The 19,135-nt window shown below is 40.1% G+C and overlaps 1 protein-coding gene across 3 annotated transcripts in view; it reads right to left on the bottom strand.

Moving 5' to 3' along the window:
* The window catches only part of LRRC8B (leucine rich repeat containing 8 VRAC subunit B), a 65,863-nt gene that overhangs the window by 9,019 nt on the left and 37,709 nt on the right, over positions 1-19,135 (bottom strand). For 2 of the 3 annotated variants that reach the window (XM_045801826.2, XM_087866087.1), the window contains exons 2-4: positions 15,494-15,548; positions 5,834-5,934; positions 2,327-4,491 (exon numbers count right to left, since the gene is read on the bottom strand). In XM_045801826.2, coding sequence (XP_045657782.1) covers positions 2,327-4,465 — 2,139 coding nt within the window. In that variant the 5' untranslated portion in view covers positions 4,466-4,491; positions 5,834-5,934; positions 15,494-15,548. The remainder of the gene's footprint in view (positions 1-2,326; positions 4,492-5,833; positions 5,935-15,493; positions 15,549-19,135) is intronic. The other variant, XM_087866088.1, reaches the window with a different exon arrangement.

Raw genomic sequence — 19,135 nt, 5'->3', positions numbered from 1 at the left:
AAATATTTTGGTCTATCTCATAGAATCTTAGGAATCTCAAAGTTAGAAGGAACATTGAAGCTGAAACATGAATCCCTAATTCCCTTTAACAACATTCCTACCAAGTGGTTGACAACCTATATCTGGACAGTTTAATTAATAAGAAATCACTTCCCTCTTCTTGAAGGTCTAATTTTTGGACAGCTTTTGGGGGAATATGAGAAATCTTTCCCCTGCTTATCTTGGTTCTAACTTGTAAGAAGGTTACTTGCAAGAAGATTTCTATTTAAGTCTTCCAAATATTTAAAGACCAATATTGTGGACTATTCTTTTTCCCTTCCCTCCCCAATACTTCCTATCTTTAGGCTAACTGTTCCATCGGAGAACTTTTCACATCTCTGGCTGCTGTCTTCTGAGCGAGTTCCACTTTCTCCATATTCTGATTAAAGAAGTCTCTTCACAGTTCTGAGAAGAGTGTTCCTCACCCATTCAAAGGAGTCATGGTCATTGTTATGGCTCTGGGATGCTCCGCGACTGCTGGTTATCAGACTTCTGAGACAACTCAGCCTAAGATAGCATTCTATTTTGGCCATAAACTGCCTTCAGCATAGGACTTTTCACATGCGCCAAGTATCCTCCCCTACTCAAGATAAAATGTGGCTGATACGCACACCCAGTTTCTCTTTTAGACGTGGTCATGTCAATAAACTTGGTGTCAAAAGTACCAATGGTCTTAAGGTTTTATTACATTAAACTAGGAAAACACACTAACCCGTGTACACATTTAAATAATTCATGGCCAGCTAACAATTTAATCAGCTACAACTTTCAAAAAATTCATGTAGTGATAGAACCACATCACAACTTAGTGGAACCAATGCCTTTCAAAATAATTACTCATATTTTTTATTATTGATTTAACAATGGGAAAAGTATAACCAAAATATTAATATTAATGAACTATATGATTAAACAACACTAATCATAAATCTCTAGACCTCTAGTTTTCAAAGTATGGTCACCATTCCAGCAGAATCAGCTTCACCTGGGATTTTTTAGAACTGTCGACTCTTGGATCCTACACCAGACCTACTGAATCAGAAACTCTGTGTGGGGCCCAGCAATTGGTGGTTTACCGAGCCCCTCAGGTAATTCTGATGAACAGTGCTAATCTAGATCAACCCTTGAGGAGCTTTACAGCCTCATAATCCTTTAAGACTTGAACATTTCTCATTTATCTTAGAATGGGTTCTAGCCTTTGAACATATGAGTCAAGTCTTGGGGTTCTAAAAATCAGCAGGAATTTTGTTCTCATTCCCCAGCTTTCTGGTGTTTTCCCAACAATCCATGGTTTTTGAAAATAATGTCTGGGGATTAATATGTTTATTAGCCAACACCATGCTCATAGTCATATTTAGCATGAAATATGAATTACAAAAAGTCTAGGAGATATTACATTTTTGGGGGTGGGGTAGAAGAAAATAGCTCCCATTTTTCTAGAACAGGAAGATCACTTTAATTTTTTGGCAGACCTGATGTCTGATTTTTTTTTCTTCTTCTCATATGGGCATTGCCATCACTCTCTTGCCCTTTTGGCTAGCACGATTTTTTTTTCTTTTCCCTCCTGCTTCACATTTTAACCTAGGAAACTACTCATTTATTTTTTTTTTCTTGTTTCAGTGAAGTCAAGTTTTCCTTAACTTGGCTTTACTGTTGCAAATTATGGTTCATTTTTAAAGTATGGATGCTGGAAAAAGCTTCTAAGAAGCCCTAGTGTTGCATTATAGAACCAGGCCTTTCATTTTAAATTGTCTTTCTAGACATGCATGTAGATTTCAAGTCTTTTTTACTGCATCACAAAAAAAGATTTATGAATAATTCATGATCCCAGTATTTTTAACAAAAAGTTCTTCTCCTATGACAGATCTGGAAAGCTAAAAACTTTTATGAAGCTTTCTAACTACTTAAGATCTTTCCAAAATGAAAAGTAAGCTCTGTTATAACTAATTAGTTTAAAATACTTCAACTGTGAGGTTTATGTAAAAAATGGGGAAAAAGAATAAAGAGAACATTCGTTGAGCAATTACTATGTGCCAGGAACTGTGCCCAGTGCTTATATACATATTTTTCTCATAAAATCTCCATGACAACGTGTAAGTTAGATTAAAAACTGATGCTCAGTGTTTTGGTAATTTACTCACATTCACGCGTCTAGTAAGTGGTAGTCAGGCCAGGCTCAGGGGATGCTGCTTAGGACTGAAAGCCCATTTTCTTTACCCACATTACACACTGCAACAGCAGATGCTCCAAAGACTGGCTAAATGAAGGGAAGAATGGATTTACTTACGTTGTTGTTGGTCACAGCAAAGTACTGCAAATTACTCAGATACTGGATTTCTTCTGGAATGAAGGTCAGGTGGTTATAGCTTAGATCCAAATAATGTAGTTTGGTGCATAGGAAAAGCTGCAGGGGCAGATTCTCAATATTATTATGGTTCAGAGAGAGCTGCTCTAGATTAGACAGCGCCCCAATCTGGGCAGGAATATAAGCAATGTTATTGTGCCACAACTTTAAGCAGGAAAGATTCTGGAGATGCTGAAAGCTAATGATCTCTTCCACAGTTTTAAGGTTATTTTCTTTTAGATCTAACTCATGCAAATTGTTCAGGCTGAAAATGGAGTGTGGGATGCGTTCCAGGTCACAGCTGATCAGCTCCAGGCTTTTCAGATTGACCATCTTTTTCAAGTTGTTTAGCACAACCAGTTTGCTCCCCTCATTATCGAGGGACAGCTTCTGCAGCGAAGGCAGGAGGTCTGTGATGACTTGCGGGATCCGGGAGAGGCTGCTCTTCAAGTAGAGGGCCCTCAGGCTTTTTAAGTCCTGAAAGCCCTCCAACTGCACGGTGCTCAACTGCTCGGGTAGGACGCAGCCCGACAGATAAAGTTCCTTGAGGTTCTTCAGGCGAAATACCCAGCGTGGGATTTTCCCCATTTCAGTAAATTTCAGGCGGAGGATTTTTAAATTCTCCTCCAGAAATCCCAGCGCCGGGTGGTCCACCACCAGGGAGGAATGGTACACGTGAAGCTCCTTGAGGTTGACCAGCTGCGAGACCGCAGAGGGCAGCTTGACCTCCGGGATGAGCTCCAGGCTGAGCACTTCGATTTCTGTCAGCTCAAAGACATTGTCTGGAAGACCGCTGAGCATAAAAAGACGCAGCTCTACCTTGTCCTGGGAATTTTTCACAAGCTTACTTTTCAGTTTCTCAACTGTCCATTCGTTATTGAGGTTGATCTGTTTCAGTTTGTTCTCACTGACCTCCGACAAGAATATGGAGAAGCGTTTGGAATAAAGAGGGTCATACTGGTCGGCCAGATGGAGGATGAAGGCGAAGTCATTCTTGACGTCAGGGATATCGCTGTAGTTGCTCTTTTCTCTCAACGCCTCAAAGGAGTATTGCTTCAGAGAACTCCTCAGCATCCACCATAAGCTGTAGGAGGAAGTGAGACCATAGAGTATAACCAAAATCACGTAAAACGAAGCCAGGACCTTAAATATTTCTGCCAGGGAGTAGACGCACTGGTAGCGCTTGTAGCCCGTGAAAGCCTGCACATCGACCGGACAGTCAATTTCAAGAGTGATGTAGCTTAGAAAATACGGAACGTAAGTTATGATGAGGACAAACAGAACGACTTTCACGATGATCTGCTTCAGATACACTCTATAAATGACGTCCTTCTGCTCCACGTGCATGCGGAACCTCTTCACTTTTTCAAAGATGGCTTTGGCCTGTTCGCCCTCCTTCTTGTCCAGGACACTGGAAGTTGGGCCTTCGATGCCAGCTGACTCCAAGCCAGGCTGTGGGTAGGGCAATGACTGCTTGCTGGATTCAACGTCGGCTGAGCACCCTGAGGACGAAAGCAGAACCTTGGACTTGGAGAGTGTCAGGGGCCTCACCGATTGCTCGGCCACCGTTTCGGACAGGGCACGGGTGGTCCACGGAGAGTCGAAGCACTTGTGAAGGATGGCCACGAAATGCTCGAGCCTGGAGCTAGTACTGGGGTAGTGAAGCCAAAAGTTGCTGCAGGCCGCAAAGATGAGTGTGTGCAGGAGCACCAGGTAGGGGAAGAACTTGGCGAACCAATGGAGCTGCTTCTCGTAACAGACGGCGTCGATGTAGGAGTACTGCTGTCGGTGGAGGTCATTCTGGATTCTGAGGGGGAGCGGAAGCGGGGTCCCGGGATCAGAGGAGGTGTTGGCGCTGGCTTTCAGGAGGTCCCAAGGCACAGCACAGTGATTGTCAAACTCCACCTTACATGGAAGACAGCACAGAACCCTGCTCTGTGTGAGCTGGAGAGCTCCGGCCAGCACGGCCACCAGCAGCATGATGAGGGTGATGTAATACCAGAAGACGTCCCACCATGGTTTCAGGATGTGATATGATGACTGGGCATCTGCTAAACACTTCAGCTCTGTGAGTGTAATCATGACTTTCTTTTGTAGGAGTATAGGAACTGGAAGAGGAAAAGGAAAGAAAAGCCACTGAAGCAAGTATCCAAAAAAAAGCATTTAACTCTAATGGCTTGTAGGTACCCAAGTAGGATTTAGCTCCGGGACAAAACCTGGGAGGCGGGGCTGATCAAAGGCTCTAACTGTCTTCTGGTTTCATTTGAAAACTTTGGCCCTCCCAGCTGTGCACTCTAAAGTCCTTCCGATGACAGACCATTTGGTGGTAGCCAGACTGGCTCTCTAGAGATACGTGGGGCAGGTTGTAAAGCAACTATCTAATTTCCTCCAGATCTTGACTCTCGGCCAAGCTATTAAAAACCAGAAGCCACGTTTTCTTCAATCAACATTAGGAAAACTTATTCTTCTGCTACCTGTTTCTTATAGCCACATTTTATACCTTCCAAATGGTCTGAAATAAGCTCTTTTTCACATCCTACCCCATGTCTGGACCATCAGTTAGGGCTTAGGAGTTGTGTTTCAACCACTACGGGGAACCCCTTTTGAGCAAGCATGGCTTTATATAATTATCCCTTAGGATTAGAGGGATCTACCGGTTCTACGTTCGAAACAAACTGTGAGCTAATGCGTTATCTCCTCTCCCCGCAAGCTCTTGTTTGTAACTTAGTTCACGTCCAACTCAGAGTATTCAGCCCTGGGTCCTGGGATCGAGCCCTGTGTTGGGCTCTCTGCTCAGCAGGGAGTCTCCCTCTCCCTCTGCCTGCTGCTCCCCCTGCTTGTGCTGTCAAAAAAAAAAAAAAAAAAGAACATGCTACTAGGGGGACTCTCTCATGATTACTGTTTTGAGGGCAGAGTACTAATGGATAAATGATTAAGGGTATACTCTACTATTGAATTATTTCTGCCTTCAGAAAAACAAGAGGTAGATTTTGCATTTTTTCATATTAAAAAGTATTCAGACAATGCTCCTTACAGCAATGATTTATGTAATGTTCAACCTAAGAGAAATCAATTGTTTAAAAAATAGCTAACTAGTAAAATCCAGACCACCTATAACAGGGCACAGAGTAAGACTAATAAAAGGAAATATTTGGATCTAATAACATATCTGGTAAGAAAAAAAATTACCGTAGCATCGTCTTTTAATGGATAAAGAGAATGAACCAGATCATCTCTAAGGGCTCTGCCAGCTCAGTTTATGGCTGTATTTGTCCTCTTAAAGGTCCTGAGAGTTAAAGTCATTTAAAGACATACAACTGAAATTGCAGAAGAAGTAAACACAAATGGCCCAACCATGATAAGGGTATTTGACAGAGAGCGAATATTTATTCAACAAAGAACACAAGTCAACGTTGACCAAAATAATGTACTTTAAATATTTATACTTACTGGATGAAAAAAATGAATCCAATAAGTTGACTGTACTTCAATCAGGAGGCCGACACCTTTTGAAATTTCTTAGACACACCATCTCTGTGTTTGTCTTCATCCTATGAGAAAGCATAGATATCTTATAACAGCTGCTGTATTTCAAACGACGATGGAGATACTGTCTTCAGAGACCCTCTCCATCATAAGACATCATCATGATATGGCAAATAGATTTTCATAGATCAGTTTACTTTTCACACTGGAAGACATTTTGGCAAAGCTATATATATACACGACCCCACCCATATATGAGATCATACTCAGCCCCCAAACTCCCTTAAATTACAGAGAAGTTTCTACGGAAAGTTAGATGTTAATGTATTTAAAAATGCCATATTTACAACACTTAGATGAACACTTAGCTTTTCCAAGCAGCCTACATATGTTAATTTCTCTCATTCAGTCCTCATACACAGTTGGTCTTATTTGCATTGATCAGATGGCCTGTCAAATCACGTAATTTCTGCATCCTAATTTAAAACCACACATCCCTCCAAATAAGACTCCGTGCTCTTCAAATTTAGCCTACTGATTTCATTAGAAACAGTCACAAGTTAATAACTTTGGAAGACACAGCTCAGAAATACGGCTGAAATTCTCTGAAATTATGATATTATTAAATGTAGCTATCCTTTATATTACCTTTTTTTTAACCTTGTAGGTTAATAAATGCCATTCTTAGCATCTACTTCAAACAATGACTTGTAATAATTTAAACTACATATATATCGATCAGTTTGAAATATGGGAACATTCTAAAACATACAAAAATTTTAACTTTGTATGGAAACTGCATTTTTTTAGTGCCTATGGTACCCCTGAAATGTTGCTGGGAATGGTAATATATTTTCCCTGAAGATACGATTATTTTTTGGTTTATTAAGTACTTGAAATCCAGCTCATTGTACCAACCCCAAGTTGTTCTCAGATATTTTCAAGTAATTCTCTTGTGACCTTGTCATTTTCAAAGATCAAAAAGTTGGGCATGTCTGAAATTTATTTTGGATTTACCAATCCATGTGCAATAAAGCCTGCTTGATAACTATTATCCAGTATCAAATTATTTTGCAGGCCAGAAAGCACAGTTCGTGTGTATGACAATCTAGCTCTGTACTAATTCATACTTAGATAGCACCACTAGGGTATGAGTTTCTTATTCACAATTCATTTTTAAAAGACTTACAACATATGATACACAACTGCATTTATGTGCAGCAAGTATGATAAAGATATTTGAGGTGTGAAACATTTTACATATTCTTCCACTGCGTTGCATCTGTAATGTACCAGGAGAGAATTTATTGCATAATTCCAGAATACTATTCAGCCATCCTGATACTTCTTGTACAATACAGTTTCTTTTAAATATTGCAAACACATTTTCTACTTTAAACACAGTATTTCTATGAAAGAAGAGTCACAAACCTCCAACTACAGTAATATTTTGAAACATGTATTTTTAAATAATAATATGAGAAACTATTATAACTAATCTATTAAGAGAACCACAGCTAACTACAGGTTTACCATATTTATACTAACTAAAAATGATTTGTAAAGAACTTTTCCTGTTTACCCTCTTAAGAAATTATAAACTTTCCCTCTCATCACCTAATTCAGATTTCCATTGAGGAATGCCTTGTCAATAAGAGAGCAAATTAAAGTGTACTATTTATAAGCTAATATCTGTTTTCCTACTTTCAAAGCACTTTCATTTACAGTAATTTCTTTCATATAATAAACCATTAGATAAATATTATTATTCTTTACATTTTAAAACATGGAAAATAAAGCAGGCGCAAAGGAGCTACCCTGTTCCAGGTGACAAAACTGTCAAGAAATAGTTCCAGTTAGAACCTAGGTCCTCAGACACAAATCTCAAACCTTGTCCACGGCAGAATACACTGTCTCATTACATCCAATTAACTATACCACTAAGTTTTTTCAAGGGCTAAAGAAAAAGCTGAATATTTCTCTCTCTTCCTCAACTGCAATGGACTAAATATTTTGTCCCCCTAAAATATATATGTTGAAATCCTGACTCCCAAAGTGATAGTGTCAGGAAGCGGAGCCTCAGATTACGAGGGTGGAACCCTCATGACTGGGGTTAGTACCCTTATAAAAGGCATTCCAGAGGGCTCTCTTGCCCCTTCCACCAGGCGAGGATACAGCAAGCAGGTGGCTGTCTATAAACTAGGAAGTAAGCTCTCCTTAGAATCTGCCGGTGCCTTGATCTTGAACTTCCCAGCCTCCAGGCACTGTGAGAAATAAATGCTATTTAAGTCACCCAGTCTGTGGTAGCTGGTTAAAGCAGCGGAACAGACTAAGACATCAACTTAGCCCAACAACTGCATTGTAACTGGGTTCTATTGTAGTCTTTTGAAAAAGAAGGATGCAAATACACAGTTTTCTACAATGTCCCCCTGTAACAGTCTATATAATCTACTTTCCCAGCTAAACTTTTTCTACTAAACATCTTCCACTGAACTAAGGCTTCCCATATAAATATATAGCATCCGGATTTAATGATGTATGAAAAATCGCGAGCATTCCTATATATTAAATGATGTTAATTTTCCTAATTAAAGTGTTTAACTCAAGAACTAGAGCATAGCTGTCCTTTGTCATTACAAAATTTAATACTGTTTGTATGTCTAGAAAATTTTTTCCAGACCATATTTTTGCAAACAGTGAGGATTCAATCTAAATCAAATTTCTATTTCTAATATACAAATGCACTAAATCAGTTCAAAGAAACCATGTTAACAGTAAAGGATTTTATGGTCCTAATTCCATTCCTTTAGCTTTTAAACCTCATTAAAAAAATCATAAAAGCTCTTCAAAGCACATGAATTCATTTGACAATCTCACCCTAAAGCCTCTAGGATTGAAACAAGAGCACTCAAGTTAGGCATCTTTACTTCCCACTAGTCCCTATTTTACTTTGAAAGCATTTCCAAAACAACCGTGAAAAAATAAACAAATGCTGATCAGATGGTATTTAGAGTCATTCTATGCAGAGAACTGGACACTACTTCAAAGATCTCTGTCTCTGACCCCAGGCAGGGATATAACCAAACAATTCCAAACAGGGTTTCTCTATGCTCTCACTGCACATCGATTTAGAAATTGCCTTATATCCCTTCAAAATGTTTAGTTCCACTTCTCATCAAAAGATGTTTCTTGGGCCTAACATATATCCAACGGAAGTTTAAATTCACCTCTTTGAGTTCTCTCTCTGGGACACAGTGCATCAGTATCCTTGATTAATTTCCTCCTTTTCTTTAGACTAAATAACCCCGTGAACCATTCTTCAGAGATGCAATGATAATCACTCAGCATTTCTCAAGAACTCAAATGATCACTAGCAAGACACTTGGTATGCCAGTTTATGTCCTTTACCAATTGTTTCAGATCTTGTCAATAGAGCGACTTTCAAATAATAAACACCCTTCCCAAATTTAGTTGTAGTTTTGAGACTTCCTAGAAGGGAACTAAGATTTATAAAGTGTTTTTCTAAAATTTTTTTTTAAGATTTTATTTATTTTTTTGACAGCGAGAGAGACAGCCAGCAAGAGAGGGAACACAAGCAGGGGGAGTGGGAGAGGAAGAAGCAGGCTCCCAGAGGAGGAGCCTGATGTGGGGCTCGATCCCAGAACTCTGGGATCATGCCCTGAGCCGAAGGCAGACACTCAACAACTGAGCCACCCAGGCACTCCCAGTAAAATGTTTTTCTAACATTAATGTTCATAAAAATCACTGGAGAGCTTATTAAAACAGAAGGTGCTAGGTCCCACCTCATTGTTTCTGATTCATTAGGTTTGAAGTAGGCCCCAGGAATGGGCACATCTAAAAAACTTCTAGTTTGTTGATGCTGCTGGTACAGAGACCATTTCTTGAGAATCTAAGATAGTGGTTCTCAATTTTGGCTTCACATTAGAATAACCTGGAGTGCTTTTAAAAAAGAACCGCAAATCCAGGCCCTACTCCTGCAACTGATTAAGCAATTCAACTGGTCTAGCTGAGACCAGTACTTTTTTTTTTTGTTTCCTCCAAATCTCTGCAGGAGGAGAAAACTCATGAGACAGATTAGCAATAAAATATCTGGCAAAAGTGACGACCTTTTAAATCTTCCTGGAAGTTTCACTAGATGTCTAGAGTGCTGCCCCTCTCCACAGACTACCAGTAACCACGACAGCCACTCCGTGAGCCCTTCAGAGACCCGAGACCCAGGTGTGCGAGGCAGCAGAACAGGGAGTCACTGAGCTGTAGAGACTTGTAGGGTGGTTTGAGGAGGAATCAGAGACAACGGGGTCCAGCTGAAAGGTTATTTCAATCACGTGGGCTGAAGTAATGAGGGAAAGGGTTTGCACACATTTGAAAGGAAAGCAATGAACGAAATAGTCACTGTAAATGAAAATTCAACACCACTTAGCAACAGCAGATAGAGGGGTCCATGGAGAAGCAGGAGTCAAATGGATCCAGATCTTGAGTCTATGGTATTATATAGTATCTTCCACAGTTTCTAGCACGTGGTGTACAACAAATATTTGTACAGTAAATAACTGAGCATATCAGAAAGCAGAAAGAAATACGCTCAGATGTTAGGCAGGGTGTAGCTAAGGTAATAGGGCCATTCCTGGGAGAGGCCATCACTCAGCTCATGAAGAACGGAAGGATTTTGGCTAACTATTCTGCTTATTCTAAATATTAACGGCTTAAAAAAACAATAGGGCTCTATTTCTCATGATTCTGTGATGGTTCTTTTACTTCATGGTATCGGCTGCCACAAGAGTGGCTGGAAGATCCAGAATGCCCTCATTCATCAGGCTGGTGGTTGGAGTTGGCTGCTGGCTGGCACTTCTGGTGAGACCCCTCATGGCTGTCTGAGGGTCCTCACATAGCGTGGTTGGGTTCTAAGACGGTGCCTTCCAAGCACAAAGGTGAAAACTGCAATTCTGTTATGGCCCAGCCCTCAAAGCTACACAGTGTCATGTCCACCACATGTTATCAGTCAAAGGAGTCACACAGCCAGCCCAGATTCTAGAGGACAGAGGAGGGGAAACGTGACTTCTCAATGGGAGGAGTGTAGCAGATATACAGCCAGGCTTAACTTACCCGCTCTCCCTGCTCCCAAATGATTTCTAGTCCTTCCTCCTACATGCAAAGCAACACTCACCTTCTTACAAGCCCCTCAAAATTTCATCTGACTATGGCTCAAGTTCAGGCTTGAAGTCCAGGATTTTGTCATCTAAATTAGGTCTAGGAGGCTGTGGAACAGCTTTCTTAAGGTCCTTAGAAGCCCTGTTATCTAGCAGAGAAGATCCAGGAGGCATGGCCTTAACATCTTTTTGAAGTCATCATACAGGGTCTTAACAGCGAGAGAGGCCCTGGTTTTTGTTTGCACCGTGAGATTAAGTTTTACTGGCAGTGGTACTCTGGATCTGATCTTTCAACCTGAGGCCATTTCTTACTTTGTGTACCTTTTGCTGGGTGGAAAAGCTGGGAATGGAGAACAGTTTTATTTAAAACCCTAGACAATTCTGGATTGGAAATATATCCTCTAAAGTCTGTTTAAAATCTGAACAGTCTCTTCTTTAATTCATCTCTCTCTTGCAATACTTGGGCATGGTTAAAAAAAGTCATTTGGCACTTCAAATATTTTTTTTTTAAGTAGGCTCCATGCCCAGCATGGAGCCCAATGCAGGGCTTGAACTCATGACCCTGAGATCACCCGAGCTGAGATCAAGAGTTGGACGCTTAATCCACTGAACCACCCAGGCGCTCTGGCACTTCTGATATTCTGCTGGAAAATCTCCTAAGCTAGATACACAAATCCATTAGGTTCATTTTCCATCTTCCATGTTACTGGAGGTGTCAATCTTGTCAGTGTTTCTATCAGTAGGAACAAGGGTATCGTTTTATATCCCCCAATAGCAATTTCCTCACTGCCCTTCCAGCCACCATTAATAGTCATCTTACTTCCCTTCGCACCTTCATTGTCCCCTGGTCTCCAAGCCAATGCCAGATGTTTTGTTATGGAAGCACCTCACTTCAGGCACCAATTTTTGTTTTAGTTCTTTATTGCTATGCAAAAAAAAATCATTCTAAAACTTAGTGGCTAAAACAACCATTTGTCATTTCTCATGATTCTGTGGGATGATGAGGCAGAACTTCTGTTTCACATGGTGTTGGCTGGAATGGTGGGATGGCTGGAAGGTCTAACGTGCCTCAGTCACAGGACTGGCATTCGGGCTGTCTGCTGGTCCTGCAGCTCAGTTTAGGCTAATGACTAGGGGCCTTGCCACTGCTCCACATACATGGCTGGTTAGGCTTTCCCACGGCAAGGTGGCTAAGTTCCACGGAACACTGCAAGCACACGATAGTGGAAGCTACCAATCTCTTTAAAGTCCAGCCTCAGAAATTACTCCACATCACTTCTGCCAGACTCGAGGATTCGAAAAAGGTAACCAGGCTAGTCCAGATTTTTAAAGGGAAGGGAAACAGACTCCAGCTGGAAAAATCACAAAGTATTTACATCCATCTTTAATTCGCCAAAGGAACTCAAGAACATTTAAGTAGTTGATCCTGCCAGAGAAATGAGTTAGTCCTTTGAGAGAAAGAACTGAGTGAGTGAAGAACAGCATCTCTCCCCTGGATAATATATCACATGAAGAAGAACTCTGAGATCAGGAAGAACAAAGTGGGAGAGAGAAGCAGGGTCAGTGAGATAAAGGAGGAGCACGGTGTTTCTGGAAAGGAAATCAGTTTCAAGGAAAGAGTGTGACATCATGGTCAATAACACAGAGAAACCAAAGGAGAGAAGTGATGTGTAACTACCATTCGGCAGTTTCTGACCCAAAGCTGTACAGCGGTAATGGGTTTCCAAAATAATCATAAATAATATTCTAAATATTAGGAAAATTAATCATCTGAAGCCCCAGAAGATAGTTACTGAATATGACAATTAACACCATGGGAATAACTCTAGAAATCCTAATTAAATCTGAGTTGTTCTGAACTTAAAAACAAAACAAAACATTGTTTTACTTTTCCTTGTTTCTGACAGATCTGGAACACAAGATTTATTTAATGTAGCTGGTAATTGTCTTTTTAGGAAAAGCATTCTCAGTTCTTTGATGCGTTTAGTAAGCTACCAAATTACCTAGAATACATTTAAAATGAAAGAAGTTACAGTCACATTATAATATTAATACTGGCAAATAAGCCACCAGTGGCTACATGACTCTTCGAATATGTAAGCAGAAGGCAACCTCAGACCCTCCTCCACCGTCTTCATTGTTCCTAAAAATATTTTCTTGACTCCCCCTCCCACCACCCACAGTAAGCAAGCCATCAAGTGGATCCAAACTCAGTTCCTGTGTCGTCTCTTGTGAATCTACATGCTCTCCTTTCAAATGTCTGGCTGATAGCAGAGATCATCATTCCATTTGCTTCTGCTACTTCTCCCATAGGTGACCTACTTTGCACAAGAGCAGAATCATATGGGCTATTTAATTCAGGAAGAAACCATGGAGATTAGACTCTACGAGTAAGAAAACTAAAGCGTAGAGATGTTTAAGCTACTTCTCTAGGGCATGGAATTATGGACAAATTTCCTAATTCGAAAAGAAATGGGAAGTTGATAGCCTTGACTCTGCCCATCTAGTCTAATTAATAATAGGCCTTCTTAATGAAATAAACAGAGTTTTGTAACATGAATTTGCAAATGTAGTCAGAATATTTCTATGTTACAATTTTTAAACTATAAATCAAAATGGGATTTTTTTTTTTAGCTTTGTGGCAAACCAGAAACATTACTCTAGAAATATTAAAAATATGGTTAAGCTACTAGTCTTAACCCTTTCTCTAAAGTTAACATTTAAATGCACTCAGTTAGGGAGGCTAGGACTACAAAGGCATACCAAGGAAATATGAGACCTTGTTTCTACTTTCATGGGATTTACAATCCTATTGTAGAGAGAAGACATGCATAGTTGAAAGCACCACCATGTCATGCTGTCACCAGGGCCAAATGGGTGGCATGATGGCTAAACCTAATAAGTACTACATTTGATTCTATACAGAGAAAATACCCAAGAGAATGGGTGGAACATCCCTGAACAGTAGCACTTCTCAAAGAGAGGTCAGGACTTTAGTCTGTAGGATACCTATTACACGCCTCATGGAGGTTGAAGCATTCAGGAAATACGGTTGTGCAAGACAGAAAGATCCCTGCTCTCAGGGACCTTACTGAGGAAGAAGGAAAGAAAGACAACCAAATATATAAACACAGTAGAATCATAAATGCCATGAAGAATATAGAGCTCCTTTAGATTGGGCAGTCAAGGAAGACTTCTTTAGATCTGAATAAAGCTGGCCATGCAATTATATTGGGGAAGCTCATTCCAAATAGAAGGAGCAAGAAGCTTAGAATGGGTGCAGATCAGAAGGGAGGCCACCCCGCTGGGATGTTAGGAGCCTGGGGAAAGCAGAAGAATGAGAGGGCCTGCAGCCAATATACAAAGTTTGGATAATAAATAGTCCAGGAGGAATGGAAAAGCCACCTAAGAGCCATAAGTAGAGAAGGAGCTGATCTGATATTAATTTTCTTTTTTTTTTTTTAAGTTATTTTTTTAGAGAGAGGAGGGGAGGGGCAGAGGGAGATGAAGAGAGAAACTTAAGCAGACTCTACGCAGAGCGCGGGGGTCAATGGGGGGGTACATAGGCCTACACAGGGCTCCATCTCATAACCCTAAGATCACAACCTGAGCCAAAACCAAGAGATGGACACTTAACCAACTGTGCCACCCAGGCACCCCTGATACTAGCTTTTAAATATTCATAGTCAACTCAATGAATCAGCAGGGATATGTGGATATACTCAAGAAATCAAAGGATCTATACTTTCATCTACAAAAGAAGGGTGTTCACAATACACAGAGGATAGACCCAATGTATTAACCACTGCTTCACCTGGATTATATATGTTCAGAGCTGGGCAACACACTTTTCAAGACATCTGTCGTATTCACAATATTAGAGAGTCATGCTACTTAATACAGTGTTCAAATTAATTGTTCATTATGTCAAAGTCAAAAGCTCTCCCACAGAGCTAATTTAAGATTAATCTTCCACAACTATAAAAGATAAATGATGTTTGTAGAAAGCAACAGATATGGGGCTTGCTTATTTCTGACTTATGTAATCTGGGAAAGGATGGCCATTGTTTATTTATGGAAACATGGCAAACCAACTCCACGCCTAAAAAACACTACCTTAAACAAAAATCAGAAAAATATAGACATGGAGTCTAAATCTGTCATAGACATTATACTCTTCAGATCTTTAAGGTTTAAAAAAAACGTACACACACACACATATACTCTGCAACATACAAGACCAACGAAGGACGGGAAGAGGACATTTTACCAAAATGTATACAGATTTAATTTTTGTTTATTAACTGGTTTAAAAATATCAAAAGGATTTTATGCAAAAGGTCTGTAGGAATAATAATCTCTTTTTACATACTAAGTATTCAGTATTTGCCCCAAGCTACTAATGTAATAGTAATTATCTTTACCATGTGTTCACAATTCAGAATGTTAATCTTACCCTATGAATGCTGGTCAACCGGAAACTCTGCAATTAGTTTCTATTTGAAAAATTCCTAAAGAGAAATCATAAACATATTGTTACATTTTACTCATCACAGGACTGCAAGGCAAGTTATCCATTTGGTTCTAAGATTTCCAAAATCTATAATAACTTTATGAAACATACAACTTAAAAAGTGAGTGTTATTATAGAGGTCACCTTCTGATCGCCTGCAAAGGCAGTCAACTAATACCCAGGGGGAGACAAAAATCACTGTCCCACGTTACACATTTAATGTCATCGCCACAGCAATTTATATGGCATAAAATACGAACATTCGATTTTTAATTAAGAATGAGATAAGCATTATATCTCGGTACCACTCATTTTATAAATAATAGAAAAACCTATTGGAAATATCTGTGTTTCTTATATAAAAAAGGGGGATAATGTGGGGGGGAATATTTGGGATAGTTTCTTTTTCCAGTTTTTATTGTTGTTTTTGTTTTGGTTTTTTTGTTTGTTTGTTTTGTTTTGTTTTTTGGTTGTTGTTTGCTGTCCTGCTGTTTGACACAATTATGCCATTGTAAAATTCAATAGCACAATATTTTGGCCTCTTATTATTTATCATAGGCTTTCTTAATGTTGTTACAGTTTCTCTAAGCAGCATTTTTTAAAAAGGATTGTATTTTTAAGTAATCTCCATACCCAACTCACAACCCTAGGTTCAAGAGTTGCATGTTCCACTGACTGAGACAGCAAGGCGTCCCTCTAAACATCATTTTTGATGGAAGCATAATAGTTCATACATAGATATGTCATGGTTTACAAAATCATTTCCCTATTGAATCTTAGATTTTCCCTTTTTATCACTAATAATAATGTAAACATCCCTGTACTCTGTTCATATGATTTCCTTTGCAAAGATCTCTAAAAGAGTGTAATGGGCCAGAGGGCATAAACATTTTAAAAGCTCTGATACATAACAACAAATTATTTCTCAAGAAGGTTATACGAATTTTCTTTTCTATAAACAGTATATGAGTAGTACCCTTACCAGATGTGGGAATCATCATTAAATAACAAAAACAAAAAAAACTTGGCTAATTCTATCCCAAATTATCTTATTGTTTATTTTGCATTTCTTTGATGGGGTTGAGTTGAATGCTTTTCAACATGTTTTACTAGCGAGTTTCATTCTTCTTTTCTTTCTTTTTTTAAAAAATATTTTATTTATTTATCTGAGAGAGAGTACAAGCAGGGGGAGCAGCAGAGGGAGAGGGAGAAGCAGGCTCTCTGCTGAGCAGGGAACCTGACGTGGGGCTCCATCCCAGGACCCTGGGATCATGACCTGAGCCAAAGGCAGACACTTGACTGACTGAGCCACCCAGGCGCCCCTCATTCTTCTTTTCTACTACACATCTACCTATACCAGAGGAATATTTTGCTGAGAAGATATAAGTGTAATGAAAGCTCCCTCCGAATGATAACTTGTCATCTCAGTGTGAGACGTCAAGTTAAAAAACAACAAAATGTAGCTCGGTCTCTTTATCTAGACTAAAACCAAACCACTCAAACTAATTTTAGAAATTATAGCACAAGTTATCACCTTTCTTTCTCCCCAGCAGCAAACAAAAGTACAAGGTAGAAAAATGCAATGTGAACATACTAAATGACAGTGCTTGTCAGAATATAGTAACAGTCCACCTGAGGCAAGAAAACCCAGGACTGGACTGTCAGGGCAACACTGGTGGGCCCAGCGGCTGACACAGGCTGTGGCATCAGTGGCTTCTCCAGCTTGCAATGCTAATGAGTGTTAGGAAACCCCCTAACTACCCCCTCAAAAATATTTTCCCTCCCCACTGGCAGGACATGACAGATGTTCATTTTCACTTAAAAAGTCAATTCCGAGACAATCTTAAAAAAAATCTATTCTGGAAGATTTGGAGATGACAAACATAACATTAAGAATTCCCTTTCCCAAAGAAGAGCTCCCTTCAAAAGGTTCCCAGTGAAGGACATTCAAGGGAATATTTCCAAGTGACTGTGGATTAAAGAACAATAGGCGACAATCAACTATGATAGAAAAACAAGAGGCCCCACGCCTTTTGCTTTGAAAACTGAGAAGTCTGGATGCTCTTATTTCCTTCTGGTCAGTAGAGATAGGGGAGATTGACAAAACGAACTCCTTTGTAGTTAAGCAAAGAACTGCTCTAAAACTTTGGAATCTGAGAATGGCTTTCCATTGGCGTGAATTTGTGTCTTAGAGATGGTTAAAAAAAATCTTTCCCTTTAAGGCTCAGCAAGAAGTCAAGAATCTCTGCCTAGTAACTTGATCTCATTTTGTAAGTCAGATATGACAAGAATTACTGCAATATCACATTCACCCTGCCTTGAGCAGTCCCATAAGTTTAAGGCTTTAGGTTCTATAAAATTAAAGTAGCCTATTTCATCAGTTTGAAAAGTTCAAACCAGGAATACCAGATGTACTTTAAAGAGGGACATTTCATTTCACCATCTGGGGGCGCCTGGGTGGGTCAGTCGTTAAGCATCTGCCATTGGCTCAGGGCCTGATCCCAGGGTCCTGGGATCAAGCCCTGCATCGGGCTCCCTCCTCCGCTGGGAGCCAGCTTCTTCCTCTCCCACTCCCCTTGCTTGTGTTCCCTCTCTTGCTGGCTGTCTCTCTGTCAAATAAATAAATAAAATCTTTAAAAAAATTTTTTTTCACCATCTGTCCCACCCTGGCGTCACCTCCATGAATCACCTCCACAAGCCACCTTGACCTCCACAGCCTGAATTCACTGCTCCTCCATCTGGGTTCCTACTACATTAACAGTCTGTCATGCTGTTTGATAGCATAGAATAAGCTATTGCCTCAAGTTCCTGGAGTGCTGAGGCAGCATCTCAGTTATCTGCATTTCTGGGATCTATCCCAGTGCCTCTTTCCAGGGCTAGATTAAAAGCCTGGATGTTACGGCAGTTTCCACATACAGACTCATCAATGGGGTGCTGAAAACATCTCTGGAAACTTAACTAGATGAAACAAAAATAGTACCCACTAGAACTTTTCTCAGGGATTGTAGAGAATATGCTTGGAAGGAAAAAGAAGGGGTCTGCTATTTTTCTTCCGGTCATTGAGATCCTAGGAACTGGCAGAAGGGGGATTTGAGGGATTCTTTGCCTACCCCCTTCCCTCTCATCCAGGGCTTGGCTTTTCCTCTTAAAAATGTTGTGAACAACTATTTAGAGGACAACAGTCTGAAGTGGCATCAAATCATCAGCCTGCCCAGGGTAACAAATTATTAGCCTATCTCTTGGACCCCCATATCTCAATCCCTACCATAACTATTAAGTAAATAATGACTGAGTGAACCAATAATACTAGATCAGGGTTTACCAGCCAGTTAGAAACCACGGGTACGGGGGAAGAGGCCTGGCTCTCTGAATGATCTATAAACACAACTGGTGTACACACACAATGGGTCTGGAAAGGTGGGAAAGCAGAGCAGAACCTCTGGCATTTCCATCACCCCATGAGAGGTGCAGAGATTCAGAAGCAGAGGCCAAGCCTTCACCCTTCTGGAAGAACGGAGAAAAATTAATACTTTTCAGTGTAGCCACCAAAGATGACATTTCACAAATCTGAACGGAGAACTGCTG

This window comes from Ursus americanus, chromosome 12, assembly GCF_024610735.1.
Source record: "Ursus americanus isolate L20-20 chromosome 12, mUrsAme1.1.p, whole genome shotgun sequence".
Lineage (NCBI taxonomy): Eukaryota > Metazoa > Chordata > Mammalia > Carnivora > Ursidae > Ursus > Ursus americanus.
Note: the sequence above shows the minus strand (reverse complement) of the source record. Positions and strands in the feature narration are given on the sequence as shown.